Genomic DNA, 26,276 nt, shown 5'->3' on the forward strand with positions numbered 1-26,276 from the left:
AGGTGAATTGTCACCTTGGTCCCTGTGAAGCTGCCGATGCCAGGCTGGAACAGTGACGGAAACTTGTCGATGACCTGCGCACACGGGGCTTTCTCTACCGACGATAATGCTTTTACATCGCCTCATTTCCAGTTAAAATTCCGTAGCCAGCTTCTGCCAAGCAGCGTGGGCCCATTACCAGGAACAATCCATAGTGGCAATTTGTACACAGAACCATCATACTGCACCTGAACCATTGCACTTCCGAGGACCGGGATAATCTCTTTAGTGTAGGTGCGCAGCTTCGCATCGATCGGGCTCAGCTTGGGCTTGTGTGCCTTGTTTTCCCATAACTTCTCAAAGGCCTTCTGGCTCATGATCGATTGGCTCGCACCCGTGTCCAGTTCTGGCGGTACCGGTATGCCGTTCATTTTAACGTTCATCATAATCGGGGTCTCTTGTTGGTATGCACCCCATGTACCTCTTCCTCCTCGGCATCTCTGCGCAATCCTCAGGATCTACGCTTGACCTCCCATCCTCCGCTACGTATCGAGTTGTAGCACGTTTACACATTCATTGGAGGTGCCCCATCATTGAGCAACTCTTGCAAACGTTATTGTTTGAACCTGCACTGGTTTGCACAATGAGCCCCTCCACAGCACCAACGGCTTGCTGATGGACTTGCATTCACATGTACTGATATCTTCGCATTAGTCCATTGTTGTGGTGAGTAATTCATCTCAGGTCGAGAAGAGGTCGCATTAGCCCAGCTGGGAGCACTTCTGTCTGACGACGAATTTAGCTTATTCACGGTGTTTGGCCCTGGTTGATTCCGAAGTTGTGAGTAGAGTAGCTTTGTTTCTTCCTCTCTGGCCATGTATGCCTGAGCAATTAGGGTGGCTTTGGCTAGGTCCAAGTCTTCCTCCGCTAGCAATTTGCGGAAAATCCCTTTGTGTCCGATTCCCAAAACGAAGAAGTCTCTGAACATTTCTTGAAGAACTGTCCCTAATTTACATGGTCCAGCAAGACGCCTTAGCTCAGCGATGAACGCAGCCATGTCTTGGCCTACACCATGCCAGTGGGTGTAGAAATGGTACCTCGCCATGATCGCACTGCGTTTCGGCTTTCGGTAATTTCGAACTAGCTCGCACAGTTCTTCATAACTTTTCTCAGTGGGTTTCGTCGGGGCCATTAGGTCCTTGATCAGCGTGTATGTCCGTGATCCACAGACCGTGAGGAGGACGGCCCTGCGTTTGCTGGCATTCGCGGCTCCCTCTAAGTCTTTCGCAACAAAGCATTGATCCAGCCGGTCAATGAAGTCTTCCCAGTCTTCCCCAACACAATATCGCTCGATGATGTAATCAACGGTGGCCATAGCTGCGTGTTAGTATCCTATTCTCGTCGCCAGTTGATGCGTATGCTTATCACTATAATAAATCACATGTGGCTCATGCTGGAGCTGATCACCTTGTGACCTTTAGGTTTAATGTAAACTCCAAAAGTGAGCACTGCAGGGGGAGCCTGCTTTATATAGGGAGGCAGCACGAGGTGCAGTAATGTGTGACTCCCAGGCTTTCCCCATCTGTTGGCTATTACATGTAATTACATGGTACAATGCATGGTACAGAGCATGATCAGACTCGCTTATTTCCATCAATGCAATTTGTCTTCGCACAATATTGTAAAAATATAATGAACTTGATGCACTACCCCACTTCAGTGATTGTCTTGTTTAATTTGCTTCAACCACTGCCTTTAGGAACGCATTACATATGCCAACAACCCCCAAATCTCTCCTCACTCTCGTAGTAAGAACATAAGAATTAGGAGCAGGCATAGGCCATTCGGCCTCCTGAGCCTGCTCCGTCATTCAGTAAGATCATGGCTGATCTTCTACCTCAACTTCACTTCCCTGCACTATCCCCTTATCCCATGATTCCCTTAATATCCAAAAATCTATCCATCTCTGTGTAACATATTTATGCTTGGGGTCACCAGACACCAGAGGGCATCACTGTCGGATGTCATGCAGGCAATACAGCAAGTCGGATCTTGTATTTATCCAAGGCGGAAATAAAAGAGATCGGGTACATACCTGGCGACAGTTGATTATAACAGGACTCTTGTGTTATTACATTGGTGACAAGGTAAACTAAGAACTTTCCTATTTACAATGGCACTATTAGAATTCTGCACGAATTCGTGGATGACGAGGATTGGGCGGATTTTGTCGACCACCTGGATCAATATTTTGTTGCCAACAAAATGGAGGAGGAGGCTGATGCAGTCCGTCGCAAGGCGATTTTCACCATTGTCTGGTCAGAAGGCTTACGGCATCATGAAGAACCTTCTCTCGCCTTTACGTCCAACTGCCAAGTCTTACGAAGAATGATGTGATTTGGTGCATGACCATCTAAAGCCGAAGGAAGGGATCATCATCTCATGCTATTGGTTCTATACGCATGTCGGTGCTGAGGGCCAGGACGTGTCGGGATTCGTCGCCGACCTACAACGTCTTGCTGAGCCTTGTAAGTTTGGGAACGTGCTGGAAGACATGTTGAGAGACATTTTCGTGATGGGCATCAACCATGATGTGATTCTTTGGAAGTTATTGGCAGAAGAGAAACTGGACTTGGAAAAGGCCAGCATGACGGTTGTTGAGAACTTGAGGCAAATATCATCAAAAGGTCGGAGCTCCACGGCAGGCTTGTCAGGTATTGCAAACAAGATTGTGTCGTCTTCTGGCAAAGCTGGGCCAAGTCAACTGTTTACTTGAAACCTGTAGCTGCTCAGAGCCCGACAACTGGTACGAAGCTGAGTTCACCCTGTTGGCGTTGTGGAGGCAATTATCGGTGTCATCAGTGTCGGTTTAAACAATACCCCTGTAATGGCTGTTTGAAAGCGGGACATCTCCAGAAAATGTGCCTACAACTGAGCAAGCGACCTTGATACACAACCTAAGGAGGAAGTGTATGATTTGTATTCATTCTCGTCAAAGAGCCAGCCGATAACTGTAAATGTGAAGCTGAATGGCGTGCCTGTATCAATGGAGCTGGACACGGGTGCAAGTCAGTCGATCATGAGCCAAGTGACATTTGACAAGCTGTGGGATGCTGAGGCTGTGAAGCCTAAGCTGAGTCCAGTCAAGGCCAAGTTGCTTACTTATACGAAGGAACCCATACCTGTGATTGGCAATGCAGCAGTCAAGGTGTCGTATGATGGCGTGATCCAAGATCTACCATTATGGATCGTCCCAGGTAATGGTCCAACGCTGTTCGGTCGGAATTGGTTCGAGAACATCAAGCTGAACTGGAATGATGTCAAAGCGTTGTCCTCGGTGGACGACACTTCTTGTGCTCAAGTGTTGAAGAAGTTTCCTTCTTTGTTTGAGCCTGGCAATTTTACTGGAGCCAAGGTGCAAATTCACCTGGATTCTGATGCAAGGCCTGTCTATCACAAAGCTTGGTCTGTCCCTTATATGATGAGGGAGAAGATTGAGATTGAGCTTGATAGACTCCAACGTGAAGGGGTCATATCACCTGTTGAGTTCAATGAGTGGGCCAGCCCTATTGTCCCTGTGTTGAAGAGTGATGGCACTGTCAGGATTTGCGGAGACTACAAGGTTACGATTAACCAATTCTCGAAACAGGTTCAGTACCCGTTACCGAAGGCTGATGACTCATTTGCCATGCTAGCTGGTGGAAAATCGCTCACTAAGCTAGATCTGATGTCGGCTTACCTGACATAGGAGCTAGTCGATAATTCGAAGAAACTGACCTGCATCAACACCCATAAAGGACTGTTTGTCTACAACAGGTGTCCTTTAGGAATTCGTTCGGTTGCAGCTATATTCCAGAGGAATATGGAGAGTCTACTGAAGTCCGTTCCTAGAACTGTTGTGTTCCAAGATGACATTCTGGTCATAGGTCGTGACACCGCTGAACATCTGAACAATCTTGAGGAAGTTATACATCGTCTGGACATAGTGGGACTCAGGCTGAAATATTCGAAGTGTGCCTTCATGGCACCTGAAGTTGAATTCCTTGGTAGGAAGATTTCTGCTGATGGAATCAGGTTTACTGATTCAAAAACCAAGGCCATCAAAAATGCACCCAATGTGACAGAGCTGCGTTCGTTCCTTGGGCTACTCAACTACTTTGGTAATTTCTTACCCAGATTGAGCACTTTATTAGAGCCACAGCATTTGCTACTCAGAAAAGGTAACAATTGAGTCTGGGATATGTCTCAAGATGGAGCCTTTGAGAAAGCTAAGCGTCTGCTCTGTTCAAACAAGTTGCTTGTTCAATATGATCCGTGTAAGCGTCTTGTATTAGCCTGTGATGCTTCATCATATGGGGCTCAATTTTCCCCAAAGCTTTTTTTTGACATACTTGAAGATTTTTCGGGGCCCAAGTACGCCAAAAAAAAAGTTCTAACTTTCCCTGTTGGATTTCTTCATTTTGGCGTGGCCTAACCTGTCCTTTAGTTTTGGCGGTGGAGCCTTGATCTGCGTCAAAAAGATCGGGTTGCCACAGTAACCAGGGACACAATGCGAGCTGAGGCTGGAAAGTGAAACATGCAGCCAACTCCCAACACATTAAAACATTTTGCATCAACTTAAAAACACATTAAAATATATTGCAGCAACTTAACAACACGTTAAAATATATTGCTGCAACTTACCTCCAATTATTAAAGCCAGTCCGCTCCCCCGCCCCTAGCCCAAGCCAAAGGGCTTGTCAGTCTGCTTCCTTAGCCCGCCCTGAGCCCCTTGCCTGTGCCGCTCCAGCTCCAGCTCCCCCACCAGCCGCCTCCCCCCCCCGTCCCCCGCAGCCCCAAGTGCCTTACCGGTTCCACTCCCCGCTCCTAGCCCTGGCCAAAGGGCTTGCCGATCCGCTCCCCCGCCCGACCCGGGCCCCAAGTACCTTACCCGTTCCCTGCTCCTAGCCCAGGCTGAAGGCCTTGCCGGTCCCTACCCCGCCCCTACCCCAGACCGAATGGCCTCCTCCCTCCCAGTCCCCGCACCTAACTACACCCGAAAGGCTTCACCCCCCCCCACCCCCACACCCCCTTCCACCCCTCACCTCTCTCTCTCTCTCTCTCTCTCTTACCTTTCCTGCTGCTGCGGTCGGGGTTTGCTGCACATACCTGCGCCGATTTCTGCAGGTTTTTCTGCAGAGGCCACATATGCTGGCCTAAGCAGAACTGGAGTAACTCTCAGCTGGCCAAACTTGCCTAAAAGGCCAGAATTGGCGCGGGTGGCAGGTTACGCCCCCTTTGGCTGAAAAAAGAACTTACCTAAAAAAATCGTAACGTAACAATTATGTTGGTGCAAATTGATTGGGGAAACTGTGGATTTATAACTTAGGCCAAAAAAACCAGCCTGCTGCAAAAAAACGGCGCAAATCACTGGGGAAAATTGAGGCTGTATACTCGAACAAGCCAGAGTCGGGTAAGCTACAACCTGTTGCATATGATTCGAGGAGTTTATCAAAAACGGAAAGAGCTTTCAGCATGGTAGACAAAGAAGCTTTGGCCTGTGTGTATGGTGTAACAAAGATGCATCAGTACTTGTTTGGTCTCTGTTTTGAACTCGAAATGGATCACAAGCCACTCATTTCATTGTTTTCTGAAAACAAAGGTATTAATACCAATGCATCGTCCCTTATTCAGAGGTGGGCGTTGACATTGTCTGGCTATAATTACATTATTTGTCATTGACCCGATACTGAGAATTGTGCGGATGCACTGAGTCGTTTGCCTTTGCCTACACCTGACGGCTGATTGGACTGCAGGCAGGTACAGCAGGAGTGGTGAGGTCGGGGTGAAGGAGTGGCAAGAGTTTGTAGAGGGATGTGATCGGGGCCCAGGAGAGGTGAGAGTTTTGGGGCTGAAGAAGTGAGGGCCCAGGGGGCAGCACAGGTCAGCCCACACTATGATATGTGTGCGCATTGGGTTCGTGCAGCAGAGCTGGTCTCCAGTCTTGGGTAATCCTTGCCACTGGACCAAGACCTAGCTCTATCAAGCCCGTGTGGCGGCTGGGGTGCAATGGCCACCACATGTTAAAAAAATCCACACACAGGCATCTTCCACCCTTCAAGTTGTCGTTTGGGATCCGGAATATTAGGTCCTTCATTGAAACATCTGTGAACTCATCCCTTTTCAGCGTGGAAGCAAGTCATCCTCGTTTCGAAGGACTGCCTATGATGATGACACCTGATGTGAAAACGCCTCAACCCGCAGATCTAATGTTGGTAATGGATGCTTTTGAGAATGGTGAAATGCCTGTCACTGCTCAACAGGTTAGGATCTGGACCAGCCATGACCCTATTTTGTCAGTTGTGAAACATTATGTCCTCAGTGGTGATTGGTCTGAAATGCCGACGGAGATGTGTGAAGAGATCAAACCTTACACCCGTCGCAAGACTGAGCTGTCCATTCAGTCAGATTGTTTACTGTGGGGTAATCGTGTCATCATGCCTAAGAAAGGTAGAGAAAGATTTGTACATGAGCTACATAGCACTCATCCCGGTATTGTTATGATGAAAGTCATTGCTATGTCTCATATACGGTGGCCTGGAATTGACTCTGATCTGGAATCATGTGTCCATCAGTGTAATACTTGCATGCAGCTAAGTAAAGTACCAGCGGAATCTCCGTTGAGTCTTTGGTTGTGGCCGAGAATCCACATCGATTTTGCGGGTCCATTCCTTGGAAAGATGTTTTTTGTTGTGGTGGATGCATATTCAAAGTGGATGGAGTGTATTATTATGTCATCCAGTACATCTACAGCCATTATTGAGAGCCTACGTGTCATGTTTGCTACTCATGGTTTACCTGACATTGTTGTGACCGATAACGGATCTTGTTTCACAAGTCTTGAGTTTCAGTAGTTCACGAAACTTAATGGTATTAGACATGTGAGGTCAGCTCCATTCAAAGCTGCTTCTAATGATCAAGCAGCGTGTGCTGTTCAAACTATCAAACAAAGTATGAAACGTGTAACTTAGGGTCCACTTCAGACTCGTTTGTCATGTATTTTGCTCACTTATAGGACAAGATCTCATACTGTCACTGGTGTTTCCCCTGCTGAACTCTCGGAGCGGCTGCAGAGCATTCTGGAGAGGGAGGGTGAACAGCCAGTTGTCGTGGTACATGTAGGTACCAACGATATAGGTAAGAAGCGGGAAGAGGTCCTACAAGCTGAATTTAGGGAGCTAGGAGTTAAATTAAAAAGTAGGATCTCAAAGGTAGTAATCTCTGGATTGCTACCAGTGCCACGTGCTAATCAGAGTAGATGTAGCAGGATAGTTAGAATAAATACGTGGCGAGCAGTGGTGCAAGAGGGAGGGATTCAAATTCCTGGGACATTGGAACCAGTTCTGGGGGAAGTGGGACCTGTACAAAAGGGACGGTCTGCACTTGGGCAGGGCTGGAACTGCTATCCTGGGGGTAACATTTGCCAATGCAGTTCGGGAGTGTTTAAACTAATATGGCAGGGGGATGGGAACCTATGCAGTGAGACAGGGCAAAGTAATATGGAGTCAGAAACAGATGGTAGAAAGGTAAAAAGCAATAGTGGAAGGCCGAGTAAACAAAGGCAAGAAACAAAAAGGGCCACACTACATCATAATTCTAAAAGGACAAAGGGTGTTAAAAAAACAAGCCTGAAGGCTTTGTGTCTTAATGCAAGGAGTATCCGTAACAAGGTGGATGAATTAACTGTGCAAATAGATGTTAACAGATATGATGTGATTGGGATTACAGAGATGTGGCTCCAGGATGAGCAGGGCTGGGAACTCAACATCCAAGGGTATTCAACATTCAGGAAGAATAGAATAAAAGGAAAAGGAGGTGGGGTAGCATTGCTGGTTAAAGAGGAGATTAATGCGATAGTTAGGAAGGACATTAGCTTGGATGATGTGGAATCTATATGGGTAGAGCTGCAGACCACCAAAGGGCAAAAAACGTTAGTGGGAGTTGTGTACAGACCTCCAAACAGTAGTAGTGATGTTGGGGAGGGCATCAAACAGGAAATTAGGGGTACATGCAATAAAGGTGCAGCAGTTATAATGGGTGACTTTAATATGCACATAGATTGGGCTAACCAAACTGGAAGCAATACGGTGGAGGAGGATTTCCTGGAGTGCATAAGGGATGGTTTTTTAGACCAATATGTCGAGGAACCAACTAGGGGGGAGGCCATCTTAGACTGTGTAATGAAGGAGGATTAATTAGCAATCTCGTTGTGCGAGGCCCCTTGGGGAAGAGTGACCATAATATGGTGGAATACTACATTAGGATGGAGAATGAAACAGTTAATTCAGAGACCATGGTCCAGAACTTAAACAAGGGTAACTTTGAAGGTATGAGGCGTGAATTGGCTAGGATAGATTGGCGAATGATACTTAAGGGGTTGACAGTGGATGGGCGCTGGCAGATATTTAGAGACCGCATAGATGAACTACAACAATTGTACATCCCTGTCTGGCGTAAAAATAAAAAAGGGAAGGTGGCTCAACCGTGGCTATCAAGGGAATCAGGGATAGTATTAAAGCCAAGGAAGTGGCATACAAATTGGCCAGAAATAGCAGCGAACCTGGGGACTGGGAGAAATTTAGAACTCAGCAGAGGAGGACAAAGGGTTTGATTAGGACAGGGAAAATAGAGTACGAGAGGAAGCTTGCAGGGAACATTAAGACGGACTGCAAAAGCTTCTATAGACATGTAAAGAGAAAAAGGTTAGTAAAGACAAATGTAGGTCCCCTGCAGTCAGAATCAGGGGAAGTCATAACGGGGAACAAAGAAATGGCAGACCAATTGAACAAGTCCTTTGGTTCAGTATTCACTAAGGAGGACACAAACAACCTTCCAGTTATAAAATGGGTCAGAGGGTCTAGTAAGAAGGAGGAACTGAGGGAAATCCTTATTAGTCGGGAAATTGTGTTGGGGAAATTAATGGGATTGAAGGCCGATAAATCCCTAGGGCCTGATGGTCTGCATCCCAGAGTACTTAAGGAGATGGCCTTGGAAATAGCGGATGCATTGACAGTGATTTTCTAATATTCCATAGACTCTGGATCAGTTCTTATGGAGTGGAGGGTAGCCAATGTAACCCCACTTTTTAAAAAAGGAGGGAGAGAGAAAACACGGAATTATAGACCGGTCAACCTGACATCGGTAGTGGGTAAAATGATGGAATCAATTATTAAGGATTCATAGCAGCACATTTGGAAAGAAGTGACATGATAGGTCCAAGTCAGCATGGATTTGTGAAAGGGAAATCATGCTTGACAAATCTTCTGGAATTTTTTGAGGATGTTTCCAGTAGAGTGGACAAGGGAGAACCAGTTGATGTGGTGTATTTGGACTTTCAGAAGGCTTTCGACAAGGTTCCACACAAGAGATTAATGTGCAAAGTTAAAGCACATGGGATTGGGGGGAGTGTGCTGATATGGATTGAGTCAGAGTATATGGGTACTTTTCAGAATGGCAGGCAGTATCTAGTGGGGTACCGCAAGGTTCTGTGCTGGGGCCCCAGCTGTTTACATTGTACATTAATGATTTAGACGAGGGGATTAAATGTAGTATCTCCAAATTTGCAGATGACACTAAGTTGGGTGGCAGTGTGAGCTGCGAGGAGGATGCTGTGAGGCTGCAGAGTGACTTGGATAGGTTAGGTGAGTGGGCAAATGCATGGCAGATGAAGTATAATGTGGATAAATGTGAGGTTATCCACTTTGGTGGTAAAAACAGAGAGACAGACTATTATCTGAATGGTGACAGATTAGGAAAAGGGAAGGTGCAACGAGACCTGGCTGTCATGGTACATCAGTCATTGAAGGTACAGCAGGCGGTTAAGAAAGCAAATGGCATGTTGGCCTTCATAGCAAAGGGATTTGAGTACAGGGGCAGGGAGGTGTTACTACAATTGTACAGGGCCTTGGTGAGGCCACACCTGGAGTATTGTGTACAGGTGTGGTCTCCTAACTTGAGGAAGGACATTCTTGCTATTGAGGGAGTGCAGCAAAGATTCACCAGACTGATTCCCGGGGTGGCGGGACTGACATATCAAGAAAGACTGGATCAACTGGGCTTGTATTCACTGGCGTTCAGAAGAATGAGAGGGGATCTCATAGAAACGTTTAAAATTCTGACGAGTTTAGACAGGTTAGATGCAGGAAAAATATTCCCAATGTTGGGGAAGTCCAGAACCAGGGGTCACAGTCTAAGGATAAGGGGTAAGCCATTTAGGACCGAGATAAGGAGAAACTTCTTCACCCAGAGAGTGGTGAACCTGTGGAATTCTCTACCACAGAAAGTAGTTGAGGCCAATTCACTAAATATATTCAAAAAGGAGTTAGATGTAGTCCTTACTACTAGGGGGATCAAGGTGAGAAAGCAGGAATGGGGTACTGAAGTTGCATGTTCAGCCATGAACTCATTGAATGGCGGTGCAGGCTCAAAGGGCCGAATGGCCTACTACTGCACCTATTTTCTATGTTTCTATGAACTACTGATGAAGAGAAATCTCAAGACCAAGCTTTCACTTGTTCATCCTGATTTGAATGATCGTGTTGAAAACAGACGTCAAAAGTCAGCAATTGTATCATGATCGTACTGCTGTGTCACGAGATATCTCTGTCAATGATCCAGTGTTTGTACTGAACTATGGTCAAGGTCCAAAATGGATCACTGGTACTGTTGCAGCTAAGGAGGGTAACAGAGTGTTCATTGTCGTGCTGAAGGATGGCCAAACATGCAGAAAACATGTTGACCAGATAAACCTGCGGCACACAGATGAACTGGAACCGTTTGAGGAAGATCCAGTTAGTGACCCACCAACTATTGTTCATTCACCAGAGGCCCTTGTTGTCTTTCCTGAACCCGGACCTTCAGTCTCTGATGTTATTACCACTTCCACCAGAACTGTTACTCAACCTCCAGTCCAAACTGGCTTAGAATGTTCAGCTAGAACCAATATTGAACTGAGACGATCAACTCGTGAGCGGAAAGCCCCAGATTTCTCGTATTGTAAAGTGACTGATACTAAGATCTTGAAAGGGGGATGTTGTAATATATTTATGCTTGGGGTCGGGTCACCAGACACCAGAGGGCGCCATTGTCGGATGTCATGCAGGCACTACAGCAAGTCAGATCTTGTACTTATCCAAGGCAGAAATAAAAGAGATCGGGTACATACCCGGCAGCAGTTGATTTGTAACGGGACTCTTGTGTTATTACACTCTGTCTTGAATATCCACAAAGACTGAGCCTCCACAGCCCTCTGGGGTAAAGAATTCCAAAGATTCACCACCCTCTGAGTGAAGAAGTTTTTCCTCATCTGAGTCCTAAATGGCCATCCCCTTATTCTGAGACTGTGACCCTGTAATGTATGCATCTGTGAGTAGAGCTGTTGAGTTGTGAGTAGATTAGCCAGTCTAGTGATGCTCACAAGACTCAATAAAACCCCAGCCAGTTGGGTTCAGAGGATCCATGATGAGGCAGGTGATTGTGAGCCTGGTGGATGAACTGGTAGTGTGATAAGCCAACTAGTTCTTAATAGAAATGTGTTGCTATGAATTCATAAGCAAGGAACCCATGAAGCAAATACATTACAGACTTCTAGTTCTAAATTCCCCAACCAGAGGAAACATCCTCCCTGCATCTACCCTGTCAAGCCCTGTAAGAATAATATTGATCAGCTGTCACTGACTCCCCAACAAAAAGAAATAGTATTTGCCTATTAACTCTATTAAAACCATGCAAAAATGTTTTAAGCAACTATTAAATCTGATACAAAAGCAAAATACTGTGGATGCTGGAAATCTGAAATAAATACTGGAAATACTCAGCAGGTCAAGCAGCATCTGTGGAGAGTGAGACTCTGATCGCTCCGTCCTCGGCCCTTAAACTGTTCCAACGAAGCTCAAGGAACAGCACCTCATCTTTTGTTTAGGCATTTTACAGTCTTCTGGACTCAACATCAAGTTCAACAATTTCAGACCATAACCTCTGCCCCTATTATTTTCCCCCGTGGCAGCTATTGATGATTCCGCCATTTCCATTTACACCTCAGCTCGACTCATGTTTTGTTTCTTAACTTGCCCCATTACCATCCCTTTTGTCTCTTAATCTTCTGCCTTCCATCCTATCACAGACCTTCCCTTGTGTTCTTTCCTTCCCTCCCACTTTCCCTGCCCCTATGCTTGCTTAAAAATCTGTTATATCTTTAACTTTTTCCAGTTCTGATGGAGGGTCATCGACCTGAAACGTTAATTCTGTTTCTCTCTCCACAGATATTACCTGACCTGCTGAGTATTTCCAGCATTTTCTGTTTTTATATTAAATCTGATCTGAACCTTCCCTATTCCAGTGTAAAAATTCATAGGGCCCAAGTTTCCACATGATAAAAAACGGGCGCCCCTCCGAGCTGGGCGCCCGTTTTTCGCGCAGGGAGGCGGAGCCTACACTCGCGCCGATTTTGTAAGTGGGAGGGGGCGGGTACTATTTAAATTCGTTTTTTTCCTGCCGGCAACGCTGCGCGTGCACGTTGAAGCGTTCGCGCATGCTCAGTGTGAAAAAAAACATTGGCACTCGGCCATTTTTGTAGTTCTTTGTAGCTGTTTAGTTTTTAAACATTTTTTAATAAAAGTACATTGCCATCAGCACAGAGGCTTCTTGTAGCAGTGAGAAGGGTGCAGGAAGCCTCAGAAAGTTGAGGCAGCCGTTTCCCGACGACCTCCCCCTTTTGCCGTCGGGAAATGGCTCCTCAATTTCTGAGGCTTCCTGCAGCCTTCTCTCTTTCCCACAGCCGTCTGGAACGGCTCCATTCCCTTCACCCCGCGTTCAGTCGGCTCCTTCCCTTCCCCCCCGCCGTTCGGTCAGCTCCCTCCCTCCCGCCCGCGTTCGGTCGGCTCCCATCCCTCCCCCCCCCCCCCGCGTTCGATCGGCTCCCTTCCCCCCCCCCCGCGTTCGGTCGGCTCCCTTCCCCCCCCCCCCCCTGCATTCGGTCGGCTCCCTTCCCTCCCCCCACCGCGTTCGGTAGGCTCCCTCCCTGGCTCCCTCCCTCCCGCCCGCCCGCGTTCGGTCGGCTCCCTCCCGCCCGCGTTCGTCGGCTCCCTTCCCTTCCCTCCGCCCCCCCCCCCCCCCCCGCGTTCGCCGGCTCCCTTCTCTTCCCTTCCCCCCCCGCGTTCGTCGGCTCCCTCCTCCCCCCCCCGCCCGGTCGGCTCCCTCCTCCCCCCCCCCCGCCCACGTTCGGCCGGCTCCCTCCTCCCCCCCCCGCCCGGTCGGCTCCCTCCTCCCCCCCCCCCGCCCGCGTTCGGTCGGCTCCCTCGTTTTGTGAGGCTTGCTGCACCATTCTTCCTGGCTGAAGCACTTTCACACAGGTAGGAAGATGGTTTATTTAATCTTTTCTTTGCTTATAAATGTTTATTCAGGTTGGATTTATTTGTATAATATTTGTAGAAGTATAAATAAGGATTTATTGTAGAATTTAATGAGTTCCTTTCCCTCCCCCCCCCCCCCCCCACCTCGTTCTGGACGCCTGATTTTTAACCTGCGCCTGATTTTTTAATGTGTAGAACAGGTTTTTTCAGTTCGACAAAAATCTTCACTTGCTCCATTCTACTTTAGTTTGGAGTACATTTTCACTGTGGAAACTTTCAAATCAGGCGTCAGTGGCCGGACACGCCCCCTTTTGAAGAAAAAATTCTGTTCCAAAGTAGAACTGTTCTACCTGACTAGAACTGCAGAAAAAAAAATGTGGAGAATTGCGAATTCTAAGATAGTCCGTTCTCCACCAGTTGCTCCTAAAAATCAGGCGCAAATCATGTGGAAACTTGGGCCCATAGTACCTCAACTTCCTCTTCCGAACTGTAGTTTCCCATCCCTGGTGAATCTCTGGCTTTAATGTCCTTTTTATCATGGGCGAACCAGAACAGCACAAATATTCCAACTGTAACCTATCTAATGTTTTGAATAAATTCATCCTACTAGTATATTCTATCTCTCTATATATAAAATCCCAAATTCTATTGGACATTTTAAAGCTTTATCTACCTTTACTCGCACTTTGAGGGAATTATGTATTTGAATCCTCGTTCTCTTTGTTTATCCACATCTTTGTGTCTTTTCATTAAGTGCATAACCCCATTCCTTGATTTTACTCCCAATATAATTACCTCACATTATCTACATTAAATTGCATTTTCCACCCATGTGTTCAAGTCTTTTACAACCCTTCTCGCTGTTTGACAAACCTCCTATTTTGAGAGAGTGTTCCTTATATCCAAGTCTAAATTATCTATCCATATTAAGATTTTTAAAAGTGGACTGAGCACTGACTCTGGGGTACACCACTTGCAACCCTTTTCCAATCCGAGCAATACCCATTTACCCTAACTCTGATTCCTGGCCATCAACCAACCTTCCAACTCTGTTATGTGATCTATCCGTTTATACCTTACACCTGACTTTTTTTTAACAATCTTTTTGTAAGATACTTTATTGAAAATCTATATAAACTTCAATTACTGCGTTCCCTTTATTTATCCAGTCATTTCTTTCAAAAATCCCCATTAAGTTTGTCAAATGTGATTTATCTTTAACAGATCTATAGTAGGTTACCAGCTGCTGTGAAGGGGGCAATGGACAGTGCCAATTAAATGGCAGCCACAACATAACAAATAGGAGACACGAGGAGCATAGCTGATAGTAGTGATATCATCACTTGGTTTGACCCCTGACTTTCCGTCAGTGATTGAGATTTTCCATGGTCTGTCCGTGCACTGGGCCAATACTGCTGTGTAGAGATGCCAACCTCACTGCAGATGAATGTCTGTTATCTTTTCTATTGTTTAGTGTTCTATACTGTGGAGATATATTTATGTAGCACTTGTGTGGTTTTGATGTGCCAGTTACTGTATTTTCTATATGGAGTCTTTGTCAATATGATCGGTAGTAACAGAAACTGATTTATTTTTCTCTTTTGGTAGGTCCTTCCCTGAACAATTGCAATCCGACGAAAGCAGAAGCAACCTGCCAAGAATGCATCAATTTAGGACCAGGTTGTGCCTGGTGCAAGGCTCTGGTAAGACTCATTGGGTATAATGGCATAGTCCATAATGTCTGGTATGGTATCCACATCTGAAACATAGAAACATAGAAACATAGAAAATAGGTGCAGGAGTAGGCCATTCAGCCCTTCTAGCCTGCACCGGCATTCAATGAGTTCATGGCTGAACATGAAACTTCAGTACCCCCTTCCTGCTTTCTCGCCATAACCCTTGATCCCCCGAGTAGTAAGGACTTCATCTAACTCCCTTTTGAATATATTTAGTGAATTAGCCTCAACTACTTTCTGTGGTAGAGAATTCCACAGGTTCACCACTCTCTGGGTGAAGAGGTTTCTCCTCATCTCGGTCCTAAATGGCTTACCCCTTATCCTCAGACTGTGAACCCTGGTTCTGGACTTCCCCAACATTGGGAACATTCTTCCTGCATCTAACCTGTCTAAACCCGTCAGAATTTTAAACGTTTCCATGAGGTCCCCTCTCATTCTTCTGAACTCCAGTGAATACAAGCCCAGTTGATCCAGTCTTTCTTGATAGGTCAGTCCCACCATTCCTGGAATCAGTCTGGTGAATCTTCGCTGCACTCCCTCAATAGCAAGAATGTCCTTCCTCAAGTTAGGAGACCAAAACTGTACACAATACTCCAGGTGTGGCCTCACCAAGGCCCTGTACAACTGTAGCAACACCTCCCTGCCCCTGTACTCAAATCCCCTCGCTATGAAGGCCAACATGCCATTTGCTTTCTTAACCGCCTGCTGTACCTGCATGCCAACCTTCAATGACTGATGTACCATGACACCCAGGTCTCGTTGCACCTTCCCTTTTCCTAATCTGTCACCATTCAGATAATAGTCTGTCTCTCTGTTTTTACCACCAAAGTGGATAACCTCACATTTATCCACATTATACTTCATCTGCCATGCATTTGCCCACTCACCTAACCTATCCAAGTCACTCTGCAGCCTAATAGCATCCTCCTCGCAGCTCACACTGCCACCCAACTTAGTGTCATCCGCAAATTTGGAGATACTACATTTAATCCCCTCGTCTAAATCATTAATGTACAATATAAACAGCTGGGGCCCCAGCACAGAACCTTGCGGCACCCCACTAGTCACTGCCTGCCATTCTGAAAAGTACCCGTTTACTCCTACTCTTTGCTTCCTGTCTGACAACCAGTTCTCAATCCACGTCAGCACACTACCCCCAATCCCATGTGCAATATGCTTTGCAACAATTGAACAAAATATTGGAGAGTGGGACTGTTTGTATCAGAAATGAGTTAGCCAGTTTTTAAACATTAGTACAGATTAAGTTGGAGTAGGTGCGTAATTCCGAAGAATACAAGCTGTTTAGTAGGTGTAGTTGCATTCTGTGAAAGGCAGAGTGTGAGTGTTTAATAGTTATCTTTGGCTCGTATGCAGTCCATGGGGACCAATTCCCATGCTGACATCCTTTATGATGGCAGTTTTGCCTTAATGGCAGCAGTTTTTAAGACCTTTTGCCCAACCACAACCGGTTAAGAATGATAGTCAACAATCAAATAACTAATGGGAGGCAGAGACCAGCACATCAGTATGAAATATTTGCAAGTGACTTCAGCCAAAACTGCTGAGTGGACAATCATAACTGACCTCTTCCCAAGATCCCTACCATTATGGATGCCACTGCCCAGCAAATTCAGTTCACTCCACCTGACATTAAGCAGCTGAGTGCACTAGGCACAGTGAAGGCTACAGGCCTTGATGACACCCTGACTGTTGTGCTGAAGACTTGTGTACCAGTTCTCATTATATCCATCGCCAAGTTGTTCAAGTGCAGCTATAGCCATGGCATCTACCTGACATTGTGAAATACCACCCAGGTTTGTCGCTGGATCAAACTTCTGTCATTTCTGATGTCACACCGTCATAGGAGTACCATCACTGCAAGGATTGCAGCAGTTCAAGAATTTGGCTTACCACCACCATCTCAGAGCAACTACAAATTGGCAATAAATGCAGCCGTACCAGATTGCCCATGTCCTGAGAAAATAACTTTAAAATATAGCTGTGTTGACCAAATTAACATAGTCTTTGGCCGCAGCATAAAGGTCCTTGGATCGTTGTTCTGATGCAATGTCGATGTTTCCAAAGACCATTGCCTACATATGCTTCAGTCTGCTTTGTCTGGCATATTGGCCTGGGTTTTCCGATAAAAATAATGGTGAGGTTATCGGTGCTCACCGTTATTGTAGAGTAACTTGGACAGCAGCTTTTGGCGACTGCACATGCGCAGTTAAACATGGAAATCAGGAAGTTGCTGTACGCATTGTCCTGTCCTCCAGAAGTTTCGCTCTACCGGTATCTCGCTGAGCGATTCAGGAGAGAAACAGATGAAGGGCATGAAGTTGCAATACTTAAGTGATAGATACCCACTAACCTCAACAGAAAAAGTTGGCTCTCTAATCACAGCAAGTTTCAGTGCAAATGCCTGTAGAAAGCCTGCCGCTGGTCACTGCTGACCACCAAATCCAGACCGTTAGAAGTTTTATGTTTTCTTTTACAGCCAAGATATTTTGATTCTTCTGAAGCTGAATACATAACAGGCTAAACTTGAAGAAGGACCTTTAGCTTCTCATTCTCAGCACCTCTGGCACATTTCATTTGGTGACAATTTAGCAGCCAAGCAGCTATCCATGCAACTTTATTGCACATCATGAGTCAATTCTGGACCTAATAAAACTTCATATCATTTCATTTCCCAGGATTCTCCCTTCCACCACCTTGATGATCCATCACTAGTCATTTTTCTTCAATCCAACCAGCACAGGTTAATTTTCCAGGCACAGTTTCCACTGATTTATTACTGATGGATTGTGTTGTTCCTTGCATGAGGAAATTTTGCAAGTCCACCTGGAAGGATAAGATCTCTCAATAAGGAATCTAGAAATTGGATAATTATCCTTACTACTGTGTGAAGTTGGACATTTGTGTTGATGCAGTGCGAGGTCAATAGTTTGATGTGAAAAATGAAAATCAAAAGCATTTCACATTATTTTTTGAATGTAAAGCAATTACGAGCAGGCAGACATGTGTACGGTCTTATCAAATTGAGCATCATACTTCTCTACTGTCCTGTTTTAATTGGGCTGTCACTACCACTGAGATAGATTTACATAAGAACATAAGAAATAGGAGCAGGAGCAGGCCATACGGCCCCTCGAGCCTGCTCCGCCATATAATATGATCATGGCTGATCTGATCATAGACTCAGGTCCACTTCCCTGCCCGCTCTCCATAACCCTTATTCCCTTATTGTTTAAGAAACTGTCTATTTCTGTATTAAATTTATTCCAATGTCCCAGCTTCCACAGCTCTCTGAGGCAGCGAATTCCACAGATCCACAACCCTCTGAGAGAAGAAATTTCTCCTCATCTCACTTTTAAATGGGCGGCCCCTTATTCTAAGATTATGCCCTCTAGTTCTAGACTCCCCTATCAGTGTAAACATCCTCTCTGCATCTACCTTGTCAAGCCCCCTCATAATCTTACACGTTTCGGTAAGATCACCTCTCATTCTTCTGAATTCCAATGAGTAGAGGCCCAACCTACTCAACCTTTCGTCATAAGTCAACCCCCTCATCTCTGGAATCAACCTTGTGAACCTTCTCTAACCTGCCCCCAAAGCAAGTATATCCTTTCGTAAATATGGAAACCAAAACTGCATGCAATATTCCAGGTGTGGCATCACCAATACCCTGTACAACTGTAGCAAGACTTCCTTGCTTTTATACTCCAGCCCTTTGCAATAAAGGCCAAGATTCCATTGGCCTTCCTGACCACTTGCTGTACCTGCATGGTAACCTTTTGTGTTTCATGCACAAGTACCCCCAGGCCCCGCTGTACTGCAGCACTTTGCAATCTTTCTCCATTTAAATAATAACTTGCTCTTTGATTTTTTTCTGCCAAAGTGCATGACCTCACACTTTCCGTCTGCCAAATTTTTGCCCACTCACTTAGCCTGTCTAGATGAGGAAAGACGGGAGGAGGCTCAAGTGGAGCATAAACGCCGGCATGGACTGGTTGGGTTGAATGTCCTGTTTCTGTGCCATATATCCCATGTAAAAAGTTGCAAGATGGTAAAATCAGCCGATTCTACAGAAAACTGCACTTCTACTCCAAGCATGGAGTCTAATTGCACCCTTTAAAAACAGACAATGTTGAGAGCTGTGTTAGAAAGCTATCATGGGCTTAGCCTTCGAGCCCATCCTTCAATTATCCATTTGATAAGACAGTGTACATGCACATATGTACCTCATCACATACTCTCTTGTGTGCACACATGCATATGCTGGCATATCCTCATATGCCGTCAGAAAATACTGCTTAATTTTATTGTTGGTCTTTACTTCATTATATAATTTTGTTTCCTGTATAGAATTTCACTAAGGCTGGAGAACCAAATTCCGCACGCTGTGATTCTGTGGAGGTCCTCAAGAATAGAGGTTGCGAAATGGTAGACATAATCAACCCAGAAAATATGGCAAATGTGAAAGAGAACAGGCATCTCGGGGTTTTTGGAGATACCGTGATACAGATAAAACCGCAGAAAGTTCAACTTGTTCTTCGACGAGGTAAATACCCAAGATACTTGGTACATCAAGTCTTTACAGATGGAAACAAGTTTATTTTATATATATATACATATCTCTATATAGCCATCACTCCGAATAAATATAAGAAAACATGAAATATCAAAAGGCCAATGTGGAGGCCAAGGGCTGGTTCTCAGTCTCTTGCTTTTTTGTACTGTTCATAAACAATATCAAAATAGATAAAGCTGAATTTTGGAGCATCTGAATGGATGGGGAAAGGAAAGGTGAATGAAATTTAATAGATACATTCCATTATGTAGATATTTTCATCATTTTACAAACTTGCATGACTTCACACTTTGCCGCATTGAATTCTTTATGCTACTTCTCATCGCCCTTAATCTGCCTAGATCCCTTTGAATGTTATCAGTGTCTGCTTCAAACCACGCAACTGGTATTAACTGGAAATTAAGTTTACTCACTGTCTGCAAGTACATTAATTTGATCTCTAATTAGATCAGCCTCGATGTGCAGACCTGTGGTGAGTCTGATTAAGCATCATTCTGAATACTCATACTCACTTTTGATTGGAATATCCTTTCCTGGCACGATGCACACAAACACTTTTCCTCTACTATACTTTTCATGATGAATTTATCATATGAACATTGAATATGTACCATCCATTTATTTCTCAAGCCTGATTCCCCTCAGGCCAGTAGACTTGGTTTAGTAAGTAGATGGAGGGAAGTACAAGAGACTAGCTCATCTCCTATAGCTCATGATAATCTGGAGCACAGTTGCGATGGCTCTTCGCTATAATAGATCTGTGCTTAATCTGCCCCAGCGAACTCCCCTGGCAAAGTGGTTAAAGCAGCCATGCCAAAATCAATTAGAGACTAATTGTGGGGGAATGTTTATTTGGAGATGAGCAGTTGATCATTAATACACAGCTCATACTCTTGGGGAGAGGCCAGATGAGCAAGATCAGAAAAACAAATGACGCACACTCTTACTTTTTTTTGGCACTTGGGAGTATGACATTAAAATGTAATAGATGCAAGAGTCAGCACTATTAAATAAATTTTAAATAAAAAGCTAGGGCTAGACTTTTGACACATTATGGCCATTTAGCATCCATATAAGCGCTGAGATTCAGGCTATCGCCCATTTTTGATGGAAACTAGCGCCCGATTATAGCTCATTTATCGCTGGCGCAAATTTCGGCATACAGGAATGAGCTGCATCGCCCGGCCTATTTTTAAAAAAATGACGTCATCCTTGTGCAAGGCCCAGAATACTGTTTATAATGGAAACTAACGCCAATTATCGCCCAGATAATCGCCGAGCGTTACTTTCGGCATTTCACCCATATTTCGTCCAAATGATCACTGGCCCAAAAAGACGCTCAAGAAAAGCTGCACTCACCTGACCTTAGCTTGGCACTATGGACGCCATTTTGTAACTCGGAAGATCTTTAATAAAAGGCTGCTTGAAGTGGTTGGGAGGTAATTTTTGAGTGACTTTAAGGGCGTTTTTGAAAGTTGACAATCATCTGATCATATTATGGTTAACTTCCAGTTTATATTGTATTTGTTGAGGACAATTTAAGAAGACAGATTAGGCCATTTAAAGTGATTTATAGTGATGAGGCCTGTAATTTCTCAACCAGTACTGATGACTACTCACATGCTGCAGAATAGAGATGGGAGAAGGTTCATTGAAGAGCATTATGTGCCCAATTAAAGAGGTGGCAGACTGCTGAGGAGGAGAAAACATTGCAGCCAGCGCATTTACAGGGATAAGCGATCATACATGGACTTGTACGATAACGTGAGTTAGAAGGCTGCGATTCCGAAAAGAGGTCATCAGTGAGGTTAAGGTTACTGCGGCACTTTTCTTCTACACATCGGGCTCCTTTCAGGCCTCAGCTGGCGACATTTGCGGTATCTCTCAGCACGCCACACATTGCTGCATTCGACAGGTGACTGAAGCCCTTTACGCACGCAGGATGGACTTTATAAACTTCCCTATGACCAGGGAGGCACAGAGTGAGAGGGCTTTGGGTTTCTCGAATCGCAAACTTACCCAAGGTGCTGGGAGCAATGGACTGTATGCACATCACCCTGCGAGCACCTTTACAGGATGCGGAGGTGTTTCGGAACCGAAAGGGATTCCACTCCCTGAATGTGCAGCTCGTTGTCGACCACAAGCAAATAATCACAGCAAATTTTCCAGGGAGCATCTATGATGCGTACATCTTGCGTGAGAGCACTGTGTCTGATCTGTTTAAGAGTCAGCCACAAGGTCACGGTTGGATGCTGGGGGATAAAGGATATGGCCTTGCCAGCTGGCTCATGACCCCCCTGCGTAATCCCCAGACAGAAGCCGAGAAGCGCTACAACGAAAGCCATATAGCCACACGCAATATCGTCGAAGACAATTGGAGTTGATGCTTGGACCACACAGGAGGCAACCTACAATACCACCCTGAGCAGGTCGCTGAGTTCATTGTGGTGTGCTACATGTTGCATAACGTAGCTATCAGGAGAGGACAACAATTGCCAGATAGGACTGCCGGTCCACCTCAGGAGAGAGGGAAGGAGGACGAGGAGGAGGAAGATGACCTCGGGGAGGACAATCAGCTGGTGATGAACCCATGCTCCCACGCCCGCCCCCCCCCCCCACACCACTGAAAAAGCCCCGTGGTAGTTACGCAGCTGCAGAACTCTTGCGTCAGCAGCTCATAAATTAATGCTTTGCATGAAGTTACTTTGGTTACAGTTGCGCTACGTTTTATCCTTGCATGGCCTAGCCATGGTCATTGTTTGCAACCCTTGCATTGATGTTTAACCTTACGTTATTAGAAGACACTTCACAACAATTGTAAAGTTAAATAAAACTTTTTAATAATTTAACAGCTGCTTTAAAAAAATGTTTAACAAACATATATAACACCGCCCCAACCCTCAACAGTGAACAACATTTTCAACACAACAATATAATAAGAATACACTCCCACCATCCCCAACAGTCAACAATCAACAATTTTTAAAAATTAAGAACAAAACAATAATATACGCCCCCCACCCCGACCCCACCGCCCTCCCTACCTGCGGCCACGTTTCCCTCCTCTAACTTGACCACCTCCCTTGTTGTACCCCTAGTTTCCCACATAATCCCTCGGTAAGGGACCAAGACGTCTTGCAGCAGGGCACCTCAAGGGCTGCTGCTATGGGGGGAAAGAGGGGGGGTGACGTCGGTAGAATGTCCTCAGTGGATGGAGGAGAAGACGTTTGCGAAGAAAGGTCTTCCGAGTCAAAAGCAAGTTCTTCCTCCTGTCTTGCATCTGTCGTGCTGGTTGGTGGTACGGCACCTTGGGGTGCAGTGCCGTATTTCAAAACTATCGCGTGCCGCAAGGCATCGACAGAGTCGGTCGTTCGTCCCATTGCTGCAACTATCTGCTCCATGCCTTCCATTACTCTGGCAGACAGTGTGGCAATGTTGCCGGTCAATCCACCAAGTGCCTGGAGGAGCTCTCGACCTATGTCGACACTCACCCTTGACAGTGACACCATGTCCTCATAGACATCTGCCTGTCGCAGCGCGTGCCTACCTCGCCGACTCAACCTCCGTGGGGTTGGCGTGGGCACTGGACGACTTGGGTTGGCCTGCTGCATCCGTTGAGGATTAAATGGCCGCAGGTACCACAGATAACAGTTCGGGCTCATAATCCTCCTCCTCCTCCTCGGTTTGCTCTTCGTCACCCATGGTGATGATGACCTGCAGCGGTACCCGTTGCACTTGGAGAGCTGGAAAACATAATTGAGTTAGTAGAAGAGAGGGGGAGACATGAGAATGCTTGCGCTGCGCAGGAATATGTGCAAGGAGCAACATTACTGCAATAAATGTGAACGAGAGACATTACATATGATTAACATAAGAGTACAGAAGAGTACAGAAACTGCATGCATGACATTACATCATTAATATATTTAGAATCAAATGCCATTAAATTACTTTAAATTACTACTGGTTTACCACTGCTTTACACATTACTCACGTGGCGCAACAACGGGATCTGCACCACCACGGGTGGCAGAACGATTATGGGTACCCACTTATGATACGGCACGTTCTTCCAGATCGGTGAGAGGGTGCAGCTCAGCTGGCCCTCCTCCAGTCCGCCTCTGCTCTGCATGATTCTTAGATATCTTCCTCTGCAAACGTGACAAGAGCATGGCATAAGCTAATTGACTAGGTACTATTACGGAAACACAACAGATATTGTAATCCACAATTAGTCACCCCACATGCTATTCATCGTTAACGTTATATGCTAATACAATTTGTATCCAATGGATGCATGGTTATAGCATCTACATTCAGAGAAAATATTTATTAAGATCGTGTTTAGGAACTAATGCTTGACACCAAACATCTCGCGGACAATCTCCAGGAAAGGCCCCATCCACGGGCTGTGCCATTCGGCGCCTGAGGAGAGGTAGGCAGTTTATTTGAATCGATGGAGGTCCCCTGGGGAGAAATCAGGACCGTTGGCAATGACAGGACTGTAATGGGAGGGGGCACCGTACCCATGGGCTATGCTTGGAGACCTCTGTATGGCTGGAGCTAATGTCTCAAAGTGTCCCAGGGCAGACAGTGAGCCAGGGCAGCTCTTCCCCAGTCCAGGCTGGGTCACTGTGTGACTGACAGCAGCCGGAGAGACTCACACAGTCTGGGTAAAGCTGACCGGACCCCTCAGTGCTCAGTCGTGCCCCATCTACCAACCTAACCAAAAAGGAGACAGTGCCCAAGTTAAAGAGTTGCTCATAGCACACAAGCAGCAATATAATTTAATAATTCTCCTTCTAAACTAAAGTGGTAGAAATGCCGAGTGTTTGCGGTCTGTTTGTTTCGAGTCATTTGGCACAATTTTTGATCAAAGCCTTTAAATAATAATTAATACTGTTGATTATATTTAAGGCATCTCAGCAAAATTTGAGTTAAGGGCACAGGTTCCGAACCCAGTCCAAATCTTAACAGGAAAGCTACCCAAAATTACCCAGCTTAATTACAATCTGGCAGATTTACATTCTACTTCATGAGTCAGTGCATCATTACAATTTTAAATGTAATAATTTAATACTTACTCTTGCCGATGCAACAAGACTGTTCCAGCGCTTGCGGTACTGGTCTGCCTCATGCCTATCGTGGGCCACCGATGAAACAAGAGCAGCGCTATCCACCCATATTTTTGATAAATCCAGGGTGGAGGTTTCCCACCTCCACCCAGGTTTATTGGCCCCACCGAATCGCCACCTCGTTGATTAAGGCCTCATTGGCCTCATCTGAAAAGGCTTTCGCCCTCCTTCTCCCTGCAACCTCCTGTCGACTCTCTCCCGAATCCTCCTGGGATGTCTCCATCATTTTAGGTTCAGCGCTCCTTCAAAATCCACCCTCGTTGAAAAACGTCCTTCTCTCTCTCCGTCCCTTTGCCTTCTGAGCATGCGCAGATGACCCCTGACCTCCCGAATCACGGGAAAAGTTATTTGCCTGAAAAAAACGTGTATGTGCAGAATGGGCGTTGCTATGGACGCCAGCCTTGCACGACTGAATACGTCTCTAAGGCCTATTTCACATTGCTAAGGCTATCGCCCAAATTAAAAGGGAGAAACTAGCGGTTTTTAAAATGGGCGATATTCCAGCAATCCTGAAAAATAAAAAAAGCACCAAGGTCGGAAATATCGCCCATTTTTGGGCAAAAGCGATCATAGTGGAAAGTCTAGCCCTAATGATGCCTATGAAACTACTGGATTGTTGTAAAAACCCATTTAGTTCACTGTTGTCTTTTAAGGAAGAAAATCTGTCGTCCTTACCCAGTCTGGCCTATATGTAATTCCAGACCCACAGCAATGTGATTGACTCTTAACTGCCCTCTGAAATAGTCTAGCAAACCACTCGGTCAAGGAGAGGACTCACCACCACTTTCTCGAGGGCAATTCAGGATGGGCAATAAATGCCGACCTTGCCGGCGATGTCCACATCCCGTGAATAAATGTTTTTAAATTTATACATGAAACAGAGAGATAAAGTCAGAATGGAATTGATAATCTGCAGTTTTTTGTTACTGGTTCCTTAATAAATACAATTTCTTGTGTTCTAGGCAGCCCACAGAAGATGGAGGTGAAATTTAAACGTGCTGAAGGTTATCCTGTTGACCTGTACTACCTCATGGATCTGTCCTACTCCATGAAAGACGATCTGGAGAAAGTAAAGAATCTGGGAGGGCAGCTTCTTGAAGCATTGAAGAGTGTCACAAAATCTATCCAAATTGGTGAGTCCACCCTTTTCCATTTTGCTTGTTGTGGATTAATAAAACTAGTAACTTGTCGGGTCATATATCTATTTACAATCTGGGTATCCCTTCTCTTGGTCTGGAAGTGGCCAGTCAGGTCCCGGCTACAATAAAATGCTGTGTTTTACTGTCTTGGGGTACAGCGTAATGCCAAAAGTTTTTACAATAGATGGGGCTGACTGCTAGCTACAATTTTAAAAGGAGAGAAAAGGTCCATTAAGACCTTTAAGAGTCATTAAGGTCAGTTTTATTTTTGCCAATTTAAAAACCTGTGCATTCCCCAGGTTTAA

The 26,276-nt window shown here is 45.5% G+C and overlaps 1 protein-coding gene across 4 annotated transcripts in view; it reads left to right on the forward strand.

Annotated features, from left to right (window-relative positions):
* Window positions 1-26,276, forward strand: part of itgb2 (integrin, beta 2) — a 180,235-nt gene that overhangs the window by 73,127 nt on the left and 80,832 nt on the right. For all 4 annotated transcript variants that reach the window (XM_070876123.1, XM_070876125.1, XM_070876124.1 and 1 more), the window contains 3 exons: window positions 14,976-15,070; window positions 19,472-19,667; window positions 25,795-25,965. In XM_070876123.1, the coding sequence (XP_070732224.1) occupies window positions 14,976-15,070; window positions 19,472-19,667; window positions 25,795-25,965 (462 nt within the window). The remainder of the gene's footprint in view (window positions 1-14,975; window positions 15,071-19,471; window positions 19,668-25,794; window positions 25,966-26,276) is intronic.

Source organism: Pristiophorus japonicus, chromosome 3 (genome assembly GCF_044704955.1).
Source record: "Pristiophorus japonicus isolate sPriJap1 chromosome 3, sPriJap1.hap1, whole genome shotgun sequence".
Classification (NCBI taxonomy): Eukaryota; Metazoa; Chordata; class Chondrichthyes; family Pristiophoridae; genus Pristiophorus; species Pristiophorus japonicus.